The sequence below is a fragment of the Hippopotamus amphibius genome, chromosome 11 (assembly GCF_030028045.1).
Source record: "Hippopotamus amphibius kiboko isolate mHipAmp2 chromosome 11, mHipAmp2.hap2, whole genome shotgun sequence".
Lineage (NCBI taxonomy): Eukaryota > Metazoa > Chordata > Mammalia > Artiodactyla > Hippopotamidae > Hippopotamus > Hippopotamus amphibius.
Genome location: NC_080196.1, coordinates 46,098,775 through 46,114,122, shown reverse-complemented (window position 1 = coordinate 46,114,122; position 15,348 = coordinate 46,098,775). Strand labels below are relative to the sequence as shown.

At 41.0% G+C, this 15,348-nt stretch overlaps 1 protein-coding gene across 11 annotated transcripts in view; it reads left to right on the top strand.

The window, feature by feature from the left end:
* Window positions 1-15,348, top strand: part of DST (dystonin) — a 470,805-nt gene that overhangs the window by 404,473 nt on the left and 50,984 nt on the right. For all 11 annotated transcript variants that reach the window (XM_057698598.1, XM_057698604.1, XM_057698599.1 and 8 more), the window contains 4 exons: window positions 8,510-8,629; window positions 8,799-8,906; window positions 10,577-10,795; window positions 14,228-14,431. In XM_057698598.1, the coding sequence (XP_057554581.1) occupies window positions 8,510-8,629; window positions 8,799-8,906; window positions 10,577-10,795; window positions 14,228-14,431 (651 nt within the window). The remainder of the gene's footprint in view (window positions 1-8,509; window positions 8,630-8,798; window positions 8,907-10,576; window positions 10,796-14,227; window positions 14,432-15,348) is intronic.

The window sequence follows — 15,348 nt, the reverse complement described above, 5'->3', positions numbered from 1 at the left end:
AACCTTGCCTACTTATAAATGTTTGGAATTAAGACCAGAGTATAGTTTGATACTAAAATTCTTGTTTTCTGTGTACTCAGTGGTAATACATCCATGAAATACAAAAGGAATGGTGCAAAAATATCTTTAGACTGGGATGTGAGCAGCGTATTTTCTATGATTTGTTTTCTGTTGTATAAACAAATCATCTACCATTCTGTTTCTTCTCCATCTGAACCATGGACATGAGCTGACAGCATTCCATCTTTTTTACATACCTTAGGCACATACAACTTGTTTTATTAATGGCTACTCCTTCCCAGACCCCTCCCTGCCGACATACCCCACCCACGAGTGATGGGGTGAGGAGGTGGGCCTTGAAAATGACTTGGCAACTTCTTAAAATTTATTTATTTTTTGGTTGTTGTGGGTCTTCGTTGCTGCACGTGGGCTTTCTCTAGTTGCGGTGCACAGGGGCTACTCTTCGTTGCAGTGCGCAGGCTTCTCTTGCGGTGGCTTCTCTTGCGGTGGAGCACGGGCTTCTAGGCACACGGGCTTCAGTAGTTGTGGCGCACGGGCTCAGTAGTGGTGGTTTGCAGGCTTAGTTGTTCCATGGCATGTGGGATCTTTCCGGACCAGGGATCGAAACCTGTGTCCCCTGAATTGGCAGGTAGATTCTTAACCACTGGACCACCAGGGAAGTCCCAGACATGGTAATTTTTAAATTTATGGATTTGATGCTTTGTCCCCGAACAACCTGACTGAATTCAACTAGATTGAAAATAACTGAATGCGCTGTTTTCCAAGCAGATTTCTCTTAAGATGTTTCAATCTCTTGACATGAAGATTGTTTATGTACAGACCTGCCTCTTTTACACTGGTATAACCCACATTTTGGAATTCAGCAGCCATGTAGGGAGGTTGTGAACGGTCAGGCCACCATCACAGAGGGTATTGATTGACACAGAAGATGTCAGGCAAAGGGGAAAAGGGCTGAGGTCTGAAGAGAAGAGGGAAGGGAGTGTCCAGATACCTTCTCATAAGCATGTGCTTTGTGTCCGCCTGGTATACGTTTAGCTTTCAAAAAACTTCTGATGTGACGTGGTTAGATTTTTCATGTTAATTCTGTATCACATAGCAGTTTTGAAAAGATGTGTCACTGAATTTTGAGATCATAGGGCCAAGAGCCTTATGAAAATTTGGCATGACGTTTCTTATTATTTTGGAAATAATGGAACAGCCTCACCTATCATCACATGCCTGAGGACGGTGTACATTCATTGTGACCAGTTAATAAACTCCCGAGTTTGACTCTGCAGATTTGCAGTCATCAGTATTCTGAAGGGGACTTTTTTTTTAAATTGGGCCCATTCATAAGTTTTAGGAAAAACCTGACTGGAATAAGGCAGCTTAGTAAATAACGATTGTGAGCTTTAGAAAAAAGCAAAACAGCTGCCTCCTTCTCACAATGCCTGTCATTATCTGAATTAGAAACTAGAGGTATTTTTGCATGTTAAACCTACACAAAGTAACCTGTCTTTGCTGCTTTCTTTCTCTAATTGCACACTGAACCAGATGACCCAGGTGGAAATGGGGAAAGGTACCTTTGCGTGAAAGACGTACAGACTAACAGCCTGAATCCAGATCACTGTGACTGTTTAAACCTCAGAGCATTTTGTTGTCCTTTGCCTCTTATAAATGTACAGTTATCAGAAGTGTATTTCACTGGATCTGGGCATCCCAGGCACACTCTGGCAGTCCTCATTGCCTGGCGTATTTTATTGGGCCGTCATAACCCCCCAATATAAAGGCATATGGGTGCAATTAAAATAAACAGCTCATTTGGTCTTTAGGGATCAGCCTGGGAGAAAAATAGCACCTGTTAATTTCTTTTAAAGAGCTAGGAGGAAACCTCCCCCACGGAAGTGAGGTTTGTTTAGACCCTCCAGGTGTTAGGGTGGGAAAATGTGGGCTGGGTTATGAATACTGTGAAGACAAATGGAAGGAAATGCTGATCAAAAGAAAATGGTAAGACCCTCGCCAGGGGAAGGGAGTAAGAGGATGTCCTGGAGGTTAGGGTTTGCTCATTACTCTTTCCTAAACCCCTGCTTCCAAGCAAGAGAAACGTTGTCCATAAGTACAAAAGCAATTTGTCAGAGATGGGAGAGACGTTTCAATAGTAAACCACTTATTGACTGTTGTGGTATTTGAGCCGATTTTGGTGAAATCCCACGAATATTTTGAGTTCTTGAGCCCAAACTGTATACAAGCATGAGGGATGTAACAGGGCAACCACAAGTGTAGGTTCTGGGGTCAGACCACCGGGGTTTGAATCTCAGCCCCGGCATTTACGAGCTGGGTAACCTCTGGTGAGTCAACCTCTCTCTGCCTTGGCTTCCTCAGCTGTAAGTGGGATTAGTGGTAATACCCACATCTTCTCCTTTTATCCTGACAGCAACTGTGTATTCTTACACGTTCAAGCACTTAGAACAGTGTGTTCAGTAGAATGTTGGCTGTTACTGTTTTACAGTGTGTTTTTCAGGACTGTTTAGAGATTAGCCAACTAAAATGTTTGTCACCAACTTGTAGGACGTTTCTGAAATACTAGTTCAACTATACAAGGAATTACGGTAGCTGGGGTTGATGGTTGGACTCCACGGATGATGCCTATTAGAATATTTCCCAGAATGCAGTTAAGGATGCTGACATTCTCTACAATTCATTTGAAGTCATTTTTTTTGCTGCTTGTATGAGCAGTAAGCAAACTTATTAAAATTTGGTATAGGGAGCTTGCTGTACATATTATACATGAAATAAGCCGTTTTATGGTCTGTTAGAAATACTCATGTTAAGTAGTCGTTTGAAAAGTCACAGACCTAAATAAAATGCCTTGCTTGACTGTAAATTACTTCATGGAGACCCTGGGACTATTCCTTTCGTTGTTGGACAGTAAATATTTTCTAACTTAATAAAAAAATTTCAAAGGACAGTAGGGAAATTTCTGCTTGAAGGCTTGTTTTCTATTAGCAGAGCAAATATTTGCCTTGGTTCAAGAAACTGTTTGAGTTTCAGCTTTCCATTTTGGCAACTTGGATGGTATCATCATACTGTTTTTCACTGGATGCTTTTTTTTTCCCCAGAAAGGGAGACTTCGTATTAAACTAATATTAACACTAACAGCCTGCCTTTCTTTATTAGGACTGCCATATAAATCCTAAAAATAGCCTGAACACAAACAAGAGGGATGGGGGCATCACTTTATTTTTTCAGGGACCAGTAGAAGAAAAAAAAATCATTCCTGTTAAATTTTATTCTTGATACCTTGCAGCATTTGCACTGAGATAGGAAAGCCTGAGCTATGTTTTTCTCAGTGTTGTCCTGAGTGCAGCACACAGTAGATCTTTATCCCAGAGTTTCACCATGTGCGGCTTGAAAGCAAATGATCAGATTCTTCCACTTGTCTGTCGTAACAATTTCTTCTTCCACGTCTGAAGCTGCTGAATTAGTTGATTAAATTTTTTTCCTTTTTCACATTGATCAACAATTGCTAATGAGTAGTTCCATTTGAAACTAAGTCATGTTACAATGATTGAACCAGATGAAGATAGAATTTTTCAGATGGCTTATCAAGATTGCTTCTGGAGTCCACATTGTTCTGACTTGTCCCCGTAACAGCAAAGGTAATGAATTAGCGGGCAGACCGTGTATTAACGCTGCTACCTGCAAATCGTGAGGAGGCTTCAAAAAACAATGTGTGATGTTAGGGGAAGCATAGGAAAGAGAAGCACTTCTGCTTGAGTATGTAAGTGTGCAGTCATTTTAGAGGGGAACCTCCCTTATGGGGGAGCTTGCCCACTCTGACGACTAAAGCTCTGCATTTCTGTCTGGGACAACTTTGCTGTCAGTAATCCTCCCAGACATGTGACCCTTGGAGGAGGACCCATGGGACAGCTGACAGTGTGACTGCTGCCTGGACACCAGAGGAGTCTCAGGACAGCCTGACTTTGCATCGTTTTTGGTTCGATTCTGGTTTATATTCAGCTTTTGTTTGGGTAGCACGTCTAGAGATTAAGTAAAGGTCTGTTAAACCGTATCTTCCGTTTCATATCCTTTTGCCATGGTTGTTTTTTAAGTTTATTTATTTTTATTTATTGACTGCGTTGAGTCTTCGTTGCTTCACGCAGGCTTTCTGTAGTTGTGGAGAGTGGGGGCTACTCTTCGTTGCAGTGTGCAGGCTTCTCAGTGCAGTTATAGGGGGAACTCTAGGAACTTTAACACCCAGAGGCCATAATTCAACCAGAGAGAGACAAAGCTGGGTCCAGTTGTTACCTGTATGTGCCTGCTTATTCCACAACTCCTCTTGCATGTTTTCTGCATCTATCTGTTGCTATGTAGCCCTTGTAACTCTGAAGCTGCCCCAGAGGCCATGAGAGCAGAGTATCCAATCAAGTCACATGCTACCTTCCGTGTTACCTTATTTGAGGGACAAAGAACGCCTAATGCGTAGAAAGTTAACAAAAAAGTATAAAAGAGATTGCCCTGCTTTGTTCAGGGCTCAGCCTCTGGATACGAATCCGCTGGGCCTATTCAGGCATAAATAAATGCTGCTTCCTGCATATAGCCTCGGTGTCTTGCTTCACTCTGTAAAATCCTACAACATGGTGGCTTCTATTATTGCAGAGCATGGGCTCTACGTGCGTGGGCTTCAGTAGTTGTGGCACGTGGGCTCAGTAGTTGTGGCTCGTGGGCTCTAGAGCACAGGCTCAGTAGTTGTGGTGCACGGGCTTAGTTGCTTCGCAGCATGTGGGATCTTCCCGGCCCAGGGATCATGCCCGTGTCCCCTGCATTGGCAGGCGGATTCTTAGCCACTGTACCACCAGGGAAGTCCTATGCCATTGTTTTTTAAAGGTAAATGTGAAAGTATTATTCAAACCTCTGTTATACTTCTCCTTTGGGCCCATATTTAGATGATTATCTAAATGTTTTTTTAATTTAAATTTGTTGAGTGAAAGAAATTGACCTGCAAATAGCTTCAGTATTTATTTACTCATTTATTATTTAGTAAAGGTGAAAGCAAGTGGATTCACGATAGGTAGAAAAAAATCTAAACAAATAATAATTCAGTAATATTAAGAATTTTTCACTTATATAATTGGAAATTTTTTACCTGTGAGATCAGAACCATCACAGTGACTTAATCGGTGTCATCGTTGTGCCAGGCTGTGCTGGCAGGTTGTGCCCTTATAATTAAGAAAAGTGCACTGATAAGCTGGACAGATTATTAAGAAATAAATTATATACCCTGTGTTGACGAGGGGACAGCCAGCTCTGCTTGTGGGACTATGAATCAGTACCTCCAGGGCAACTTGGCAGCATAGGTCTAAAAGAGAAAATGCAAACAGGACTTACAGATGAGAGGTTACCTACAGAGTTGGGTTGTTTTTTTTTTTTCAATTAACTTGTTTTAAGATAATTACAGATTCACACACAGTTGTAAAACATAATACAGAGGTTCTGTTGTACCATTTACGCAGTTTCCGCAATGGTAGCATCTCGCAAAATTATGGTACAATGTCATGAGCAGGAAATTCACACTGCTGCCGTCAAGACAGGGAGTGTTTCCATCACAAGGACCCCTCATGCGGCCCTTTTATAGCCACATCCATCCCCCTTCACCTCTGCCCCCTTGTCAACTCCTGGCCACGAATCTGGCCTCCATTTCTGTAATTTTATTATTTTAGAAATGAGTACTTTTCAGCCACTTTCTCTTCTCCTTCTGGGACTCAGTGACTTAATTTTTCTTTTATTATAGGTCCTCAGGTCCTGGGCTCTGTTAATTTTTTTCAGTCTATTTTCTGTTTTTCAGGTTGGGTGATTTCTGTCATTCTGTTTTCTGCTTCACTCATTTTTTCCTCTGTCCTCTCCCTGGGTCTCATCCACTGAGCTTTGATTTCAGTTGTTACATTTGTAAGTCCTGAAATTTCCACTTGGTTCTTCTAGGTATGTTCTGTGTCTTTGCTGAGACTTGATATTTTGTTGCCGAGGCCTTCTGGTTTTTCCCTTGTTTCCCCTGTGTTTAAAATTGCTCATGGAACATTTTTATCATGGCTGCTTTAAAACTTCGAGATGATTCTAACATCATCTAGGTATTAGCCTCTGCTGATAATCCAATTTAATTCTGAGTTCTTCTGGGTTCTCGGTGTTGTGGGTCCTGGGTCTTCATTAAGCCTTGTGTTGTAGTCGGCTTTCCTGATGCCACCAGGGGGAGGGACATCCCAGGCCCCCCAGGCAGCCTGGCGGGACACCTAAGGGGTTGTCCCTCACTGCTGGGCGGGAACAGGAGTTCCAGCTCCCTGACACCTGGTGAAAATCCTGACAGTCCACAGGTCTTCCCTGACACCACCCCGAGGAGAGGGGGAGGGCCACCCCGTTGCTGCTTTGGGGGTGGAGGCCCAGGCTCCCCACGTGGTCTCCACTGACCCGGGAGCAAGGGTCCGTGGTCGCCCGTGGGAGTGAAAGTTCCAGCTCCCTGCTTTGCTGACATCACCCCAGCAGGGGTGTTGGGCCCAGGCTCAGGAGGGTGGAAATCTGGGCTCCCCATTCAGCCTTTCTTGGCAGCAGTGTGGGGAGCCCAAGACTTTTTCCTGTGGTGTTTGGTTGGAGAGGAATGGTTAGTGTCTATAAGTTTTCTGTCTTGTAGGGCTGCCCCTTTCCTGCTCCTTTGACTGGAGACGGGTTTTCCTGGGGCTTGGTCTGTGCCTCTGGGTGCTCCTGGGTGGCAGTTTCTCCAGCACCCAGCCCAGGATATGGAAGGCAGAAGAAAACCCAGGAAACTCGCCCCTGTGCTTGGGTCCAAGACTCATAGCAAGTTCTGCTTTCTTTTCTCTCCTCCCAGAGGAGAGAAAGGTGCAGGGCTCTGATATGTACTCGTGAGATCAGGAAAAAGTATGTCTACCCCATCCTCCTGTGAGTCTGTGGAGTGTTGCCTAGTATCTTAAAAAGTACGAACTATTTTCCAGTTTAGTTTCTTACCTCTACCCTCGTCTCCCTTCCCTTAGTTAGCCCCTGACCCCAATCTGGATTTCCAGGTGCTCTTGAGAAATTAGAGGTTCTGGCAGTACTGGACTTGAAAATCTCAACATCCATCCCCCTTGACTCTTCCCACTGAGGCTTTGTTAGTTACCATTTATGGTTGGTGCTGTGCTCTCACTTGCCCTCTGTACTCATTTATGGTAACTGGAAGGCATGGGGTTTATCTGATGCAAGGTATTGAAAATGTTCATGCTCTTTGACTTGGAAGTCAGCTTCTAGGAATCTCCCCTAAGGAACTAATTAGAGATGCCAACGGAGATTTATATACAAGGATATTCATTACAGAGTTGTTTATATAATAGTGAAAAAATGCAGAGAGCCTAAATGAAAATATCCAGGTATGCGAGAATACAATGATGGTATTTTAAAAATCACATTTATATGACATGGGAAATGTTCATGATAAATGAAAAAGCAGGATATGAAACTGTTTATACAGTGTTATCCCAGACCTTTCTAAGTTTCAACTTCTGGAAGAAAATTCCCTAAAATACCAGCAGTATTAACTCCAGCTTTTAATTTTCTTCTGTATATTTTTCCGTGCTTTACAAATTTCTACCACGAATTATTGTTACGCTCAAGAGAAGAAAATCTCTTAAAATATTTAAGAATGCTCTTGAAAGTGTTTTCTGCTGTTATTAAATGAGATGTAAGAGAATGATACATGAGACACTTGATACACTCCACACACGTAGAAACATGTTTTCCATCTACACACAGAGTAGATAAATGGGAATATGTCATTCTTTTTGTTGGGAATTGTGTACTTTGAATGCTACCTGCATACCACATTAACATGACAAAGTGAAGGATGAAGTGATTTAAAGATGGTGTCCAGCTACTGACTTTTGTAGCTGTTCAATTGGTATAGTACTTTTTTTCCCCAGATCTCTTTCCATGTCAGAAGATGCAGAGTTCCTCATTTTTTTCAGCTATTGCAATACAGGGTCATGAGTGCATTATGATTTTTTTGTTCGTTTTTATTGGAGTATAGTTACCCTACAATGTTATGTTAGCTTCTCCTGCACAGCAAAATGAATCAGTCATACATATACATATATCCCCTCCCTTTTGGATTTCCCGCCCATTTAGGACCCCACAGTGCATTGAGTAGGGTTCCCTGTGCTATACAATTTGTATAGTATTGCTAAAGAGAAAATCCTTACCACCCCCAGAGGAAAGGCGGCAGTGTCCTCAAACCATTAACGCTGTGTTACGGATTCAGCACGTTTTAAGAGGCTGTGTTTAATTTCTCTGCGGAAAGTTCCCCCTTCTTTATAACATCAGTCACTGTCATAGATTATTTCAGGTTGCTATGAAGACACAAGCTCAGATTTTCCATTTGTGCGATAAGGATATTTGAAAGAAATGTAAGATAGGTGTTTCTCTGGCACCAGTTACAGGAACTTGCTGACCTGATTATTTATCTTTTGTGTAGTTTGACCAAGCAGCTGATGCCGAGTTAGCCTGGATTAGTGAAACAGACAAGAAATTGACATCTCTGGGTGACATCAGGCTTGAGCAAGAGCAGACCTCCGCTCAGCTGCAGGTTCAAAAGGTGAAGACACACATTTCCAGTTGTATCCACATGGTTTGTCAGGGTGCTCTAAGGAAATGCGCTTGCATGATTGAGTGTAACATGATCATCGTAACTGCTTTGCCTAATTGTTTTTGTTATAGTCATACACTCTCTTTAAAAAAAAAAATCTTTATTTTGGTAAATACAGACATTCACCATGGAGATTTTGCGACACAAGGATATTATTGATGAGCTTGTTAAATCTGGACATAAAATCATGAGCACATGCAGTGAAGAGGAAAAGCAGCCGATGAAGGTATGATCTTGTCCATGTGACTGATGTGAGGCTCGTGAACAAACAGCATGTGTGGGGTTTTCACTCCGAGAAAAGCGCTTTTCCTCTGTCCATAGCTGCTGTTTAAACAGCTAAATCGTTATAGTTTTAAATAAGGCATTTTTCAAGCTTATAGAATAACAGTGAAAGGAATACTCCTTAAGGGAATCACCCAGGGGGTAATCTTTTTTTAGTAGACAGAAAAGCTGTTAAGGTCTGAGTCCTTGAGGAACTGGGACACATTAAGCATCCAATTAATGTTCTCTGTATTATCACTTATTATCAGTGTAAATTGTTATTCTATATGTCAGCTGCTGTTTATAGGCTCCAGGAACACTGGGGCCTCTGGAGCTGAAACAAAACCCAAAATATGTGGTCCCCTCTAACTGAAATCCATTCTGTATAAAGTTACAGTCATCTGTATAGGAAAAAAAAAAGGAGTGGAATCATTAAGGAAACATTCAGTTTATGTAGTTTTAACGATCCTTTGCATTGATGGAAAACCAGCCAACAAATAAAAATGTTTAGTTCAACTCATGTTCAGACATCTGAGCAGCCTGAAGAAATCATATTAATGCTTCTGGCAGGAAAATATCCTGTGGCAAAAATTTATACAAATGCCTATGCCTAAGATCCCATTTAAAAGGGAGTGCATTGCTTTCAAGGTATACCATAGGCAGATAATAGAATGCACACTATATATTGATATTTTCTCTTTTATTTAAATACAGTGGCACTTTACTTGTTTATGATTTAATCGTTCCTTTATTATTTTTGCAGATTCTGACGTGAAAAATACAGATGATTGTGAAAGAATTTCTCTGTTATTCTGTTTTATTAGATTACCATTGTGCCTTATCTGTTGCTATTGGATTACGAAGTGAATTTGTACCATAATCGAGATGACTGTGACCACCCCATAAAATCAGTGGATAGCATAATGTTCTACTTTGCTTCTCATCTGTGTAATTAATTTTGCTGACTAGCAGTTCCGCTTAGAATTTGATTTGTGAAAGAGAGTCCTTCTGTTTTAATAGAAAGTAATGTCAGTGTTGCCAGACTCATGCCAGACCTTTCTCTCACCGAGAAGTGGTGGCTGGAGGATTTTGTTTATTATATTTAGAGAGCTCAGTGTCTTAGTCCTAAAAACTTGAGGCTTTTTATTTATTTATATTTTGGGGTCTTGTCACCTAATATTTTTTTTGAGACGCTCTGCATGTCATCCAATCCCCCGACTTTTGATAACTCTGTGGAAATCCATTGCAGGAATATATCATCATTTATTAACCTGATCTCCAGTTGTAGTCGTAAGACGTTTTGTACATGTTTGCTATTTTCTACACGTACATATGAAATTTTTTATTGCAGTAAGAACACACCATTAGCATACAGTGGAATATTATTCAGCCTTGAAAAGAGGGACTCGCTGCCATATGCAACAACATGGGAGGGCCTTTCTTTAATTCAAAATGAACTTCTATACATAGCAGCAGTTAAAATCTAACTAGCCTCTGTTGATTTATTCCTTTACCGTGCGTTGTTGAGTGCTTACTCTGCACCAGATATATAGCGCCGGACAAGCATTCTGGAGTATATTTATGTGTTCCTTGGCCTGCCTGCCCAGTTAAACATTTTATCATCTGATTTTCTAGAAAAAACTGGACAAGGTATTGAAGAACTATGATGCCATCTGCCAGATAAACTCAGAGCGGTATCTACAGTTAGAACGGGCACAGTCCCTAGTTAACCAGTTCTGGGAAACATATGAAGAACTTTGGCCGTGGCTGACAGACATACAGACGATCATCGCCCAGCTTCCTGCCCCCGCCCTGGAGTACGAAACCCTCCGGCAGCAGCAGGAAGAGCATCGGGTAAGCGCAATGCCAGAGAGAGTGCTGTAGACCCCGTGGAAAGAGAATCATGACTCCTGGGGTGTTTCTAATGCAGACACCTTCTGTGATGAGGACGTTTTAGTAGTCCTGCGTTCTGGTGTGCACAGTTTACTTACCTCCGAGTTGCTGTCCTGTTGTCCAGGTTTACAGTGGGAAGACTCATGTGGGCAGACGCACTGTGTATGTCATCATGATATCACAGCTTTTACACAGTGCTCTGCAGTGTAAGCTGAATACAGAACCAAAATCCTCCTTTTAAAATGTTAGAGAAATAAGCTTTTGAAGTACTTTCAGCTAAACGTGTTGAATTGCTTTCAGTGTACACGATTGGACTTAAGTTTTATACTTTATGTATATAGTGGTTAGAGCCATCTAGAATGTAAGAAAAAGGTAGAAATACATGGACGCAGCATCACACAGACAAGACCATTGAACCTGGAGAAAATGTACGCTATAACAAATATGTCAAAATCACATTGTCATGAAATAGAATTCTGTGAAAAGGAAAAAGTGCTGAAGTTTAAAGACAAATTGTCCCCCTCCCCCCACCGACTTTTTTTTTTTTTAACCTTTTGTACATGGAAATCTTTCGAACTTCTGCTCCTGTAAGTTTATATGAGTAAACGAGAGAGTATATTTCCACCTACAAACATATCATGTTTTAAACATAAAAAGTGGCATTATGAAGCCCTCATTTCAACAGTCTCCAAAATGTTAATGTGGCTTAAAATCTTGCAAGGGTTTGAGTGAGAGGATTCAAGACTATCGGAAGGAAGTCTGGAATTCTTATTTATGATCTTGTGAACCTAGTTGCTCTCCCAGATCTGTACAAGATGTACTCTGAGAATAATCATTGTGTGTGTGCATGTGTGTGTGAAATTTAACTCAGGATATATTACGTCATTGTTTGAAGTATGTAACATACTTATTAATCTTATTTGTTTACTTTTTTAATGTGTTGGCATTGAAGAATAGCTCTAAGTATTTGTTTAGAAGAGCTTTAGGGAACACTTGAATGCAAAATGGACATTTTATGGTGTTCTATCTAAATAATTCAGCAGGAGAAAGACTTATAAACTATGTATAATTAAATTTAATTTTAGTGGAAAGGTTATTTTTGGCAGAAATCCTGATGCCTGCCCACTGAATGAGCTTTAATATAAAATGTTTCATGGATTTCTTCCACTCTGAGGTGAGATGTGAATAGCCATTTTCTAGCATAACATCAAATAGGACAAAAAGGATCATTATTGAATGGAAAATTTCAAAATTGAGTTCATTTTCCTTTTTGACATAATCTTTCAGTGCTCAAAACAAATGTATGCTTTTTATGTGGAAAGGGAACTTCAAAACTGTATAGCGAAGTTCAAACTAAATTGTTCAGAGTATTGGTAGCATTTCTTCTGCAACTTTACAGCATCCTCTTCACTGTTTTGGGAACATCTTCCAGTTCCTTCTAGCCAGGAATTAAAAATGGCCCCGGGAGCCGTGTTATAAATAAGTGGTAGATGTCTTGAAGCCACATTAAATATCTCCAGCATGGGTGGACTCTTAGGATGGTTGCCAGGAATCATTTTGTTACATATGAGGCAAAAAACATCTCTTGTAGGCCCTTTCTCCATGAACACACATACCCAAGCAGGTATCCCGTGTCTGTTTGCTTATCTGTCATGGAATGGTCTTAAGAAGGCTCATCTGTCTGCTTCCCAGCAAAGGTGTCGCATGGTGATGCTACACAGGCGAGATCCCTTTAGACTCCAGGCCACTCAAGAACTCTGAGCAGAGATTCTTCGCTTTACTGGGAATCTCTTGCTAATCAAAGTGTGAGTTTGTTTCTCAAACACACTTTCTAGAATATTGAAGCCAGAAGTTGTGTGACACGTTTCTTCTCCATGAGGTTATGTGGTAGCTGGTCCTACCGTCACCACCTGCATTCTGTAAAACCGCGTGAAGATAACAAGTGTAACAAGTGATGTGAAACCCAGGTAGGAAATCGCAGCCTGCAGCACCCAGGGGCTACGAGTAGCGCGTTAGGTTGATTTCGACCTTCCTCCTTTTTTTAAAAAGTTGGATTTGTGGGTTTTTAGCTCTTTTCCAAAAGAGTTTTCAGACCACCTTCAGAAAAACTTCAAAACTAGAGGTACTACATTGGGGATTGCTCGTGATGTAATGAACCCGTTTTCTCAAACACTTTGGAAATCATGTATGACTGCTTTTAGGGGCACTTTTCGTAAAAATCCAGGTTTGTGGCCATCCTGGTGATTCTGCTTGATGAATGATGGAAGTTAAAAACATTTACAGGGAAAGATTGCTTTCCTCTAGACGTTCTTTCCTGAATATGATTTCTTTCGGGGAAGCTTTTCTTAGGGGCTGGATGGCAAACAGTTTGGAGACATACCTTCTGGTGAGGACAAGAGACTGCTGATTAGGGAAGCTCACGCATAATGGGGTGAAATAGAGGGCACCTCAGTGCTGCATGGAGGTCGGCCTCAGAGACACCTTCAGGCGATCACGGGAGGCCCAATTCCAGGTTGACCCATCTCTCTAGAAGGAATGGGACTCCGCCTGGACTCCTCACCCCTCATTAGCATCAGTTTCATTGTATCTCTTGATGAGAGGATACTGTATTGTGCAGAATATTCACAGCTCAGGTAGTTTTCCTTAAATACACTTTATAGGTAATGCTCAGTATACAGCTGTGTATTTGATAGATAGATGACCCTTGCAGCCATTAACGTTTAAAAATAAGCGCAGATGGATTTGTTTATATGTATATGTCATACATACCATATATGTACATAGAATAGACTCACAGATATATAGTGCAATATATGTGGGCACATTTTATATTCGTTTACATGTAATGTAATGACAGTGCCTTGTGGGCTTACATCTCCCTAACTTAGCTTTATCTGTCGTCGTTTTCTGTCAGCATGGTGAGTACCTTCTCAGCTTTTTTCCTCTTCTTTTCCCTCCCTCTCCCTTCCTTCCTTTTAAATCATTTTTATATGTATCATAAATGTGCAGAAAGGAATACAGAGAGTTATGACTTGGTCTCTGTAGGTTGGGATATATAGTGAGTTCATAATTCTTTTATGTAATATGACCCTTGGCTAATACTCTTGTCAGATGTTCTGCTCTTGGTAGAAAGGGTGTAATGAGAAGGGATTCATTATTTCCTTCACCCAGCATTTTTGCATGTGCCCTGAAAGGGACTTTGACATGACCAGACTGTTGTTTAATCCTTGTGTCAGGGGCATCTCTTCCTGGTGGAGGGTTGTACGTTCGGGGCCTTGTGATGGGAAGGTGTTTGTTTGGAGTTTCTTGCCAGCTGGATGTGCTGGGGACGTTGACAGCTGTACTGTGGCGCTGTGCCTCTGAGATACTGAGATGCTGTTTGCTTTGTTATAGCAACTGCGAGAGTTGATAGCCGAACACAAGCCTCATATAGATAAGATGAACAAAACCGGGCCACAGTTACTGGAACTGAGCCCACGGGAGGGCTTCTCTATCCAAGAGAAGTACATGGCCGCTGACACTCTCTACAGTCAAATTAAGGAAGATGTCAAAAAGCGTGCTGTGGCCCTGGACGAAGCCATCTCTCAGTCTACTCAGGTAATGCTTTGCACCAGAAGTGCAACAGTCTCCCCACAGCAGAGCGTGGAAAGAATCAGGATCTCCGGATTCGATTGCAGCTAGAGTTGTTTCACTGCAGTAACTCTCAGTATTGATGTTTTGGTCTCAGAGGTGGCATTTGCCAGCATCCAGTCCTTGTATTTCTCTGCCTGCTTATATATAAATAAAACATCATGTCCAATGACTTAAGAAACATACAATTGTCATTGTTTTCCAGATATCTAAATAAGTGTCCATCCAGAGTAGGATGCAGTGTTTGCCATTGGAAGAGATAAAAGAAAGTGTTCTTATCATCGTTAATAAAACACTCCCAATACAGCAGTAAGAAAGACTGTGAATGCTAGGCTGAATAAGAAGGAAAAAATATACAGTTGGAAATTGACTTTTTTTATCTTTTTGAAAATATCTTTTTCAAGAAGTTGATTTGTAGTTACGTAGTTATGTACAGATTTTCCATTTTGAATGTTTTGGTTTTTATCATTAGATACACTGTCATGAGAGTGGTCCATATTCTGTAATCCTCACCGACGATTCCTTTAATGTTGAGGATAGTGTGGAATCTATAAATGAACAACTATTCATAACTTTGCTTCATTGTTGATGGTACCGTTGCAAGTGGAAATTTAAAATTCTTTCATGGATCTGATTATGTGTTTGGCCATGAATTAATACAAACTTCCATTACAGTATCAGGAAGATTTTTGTTTTAATTTTTTTTGTTTTTTTAACATTTTTTAGTTCAGGAAACTCATAACTTAAGAAATCCCTTTCGTCTCACCAGAACTGCCCAAGAATTTCACTTTTTTTTTTTAAGAATTTCACATTTAATAATGTAACTTTTTGAGGATGCCAAAATAATCAGTAGACGTGACTAAAACCATCAGGGTTAATAGACG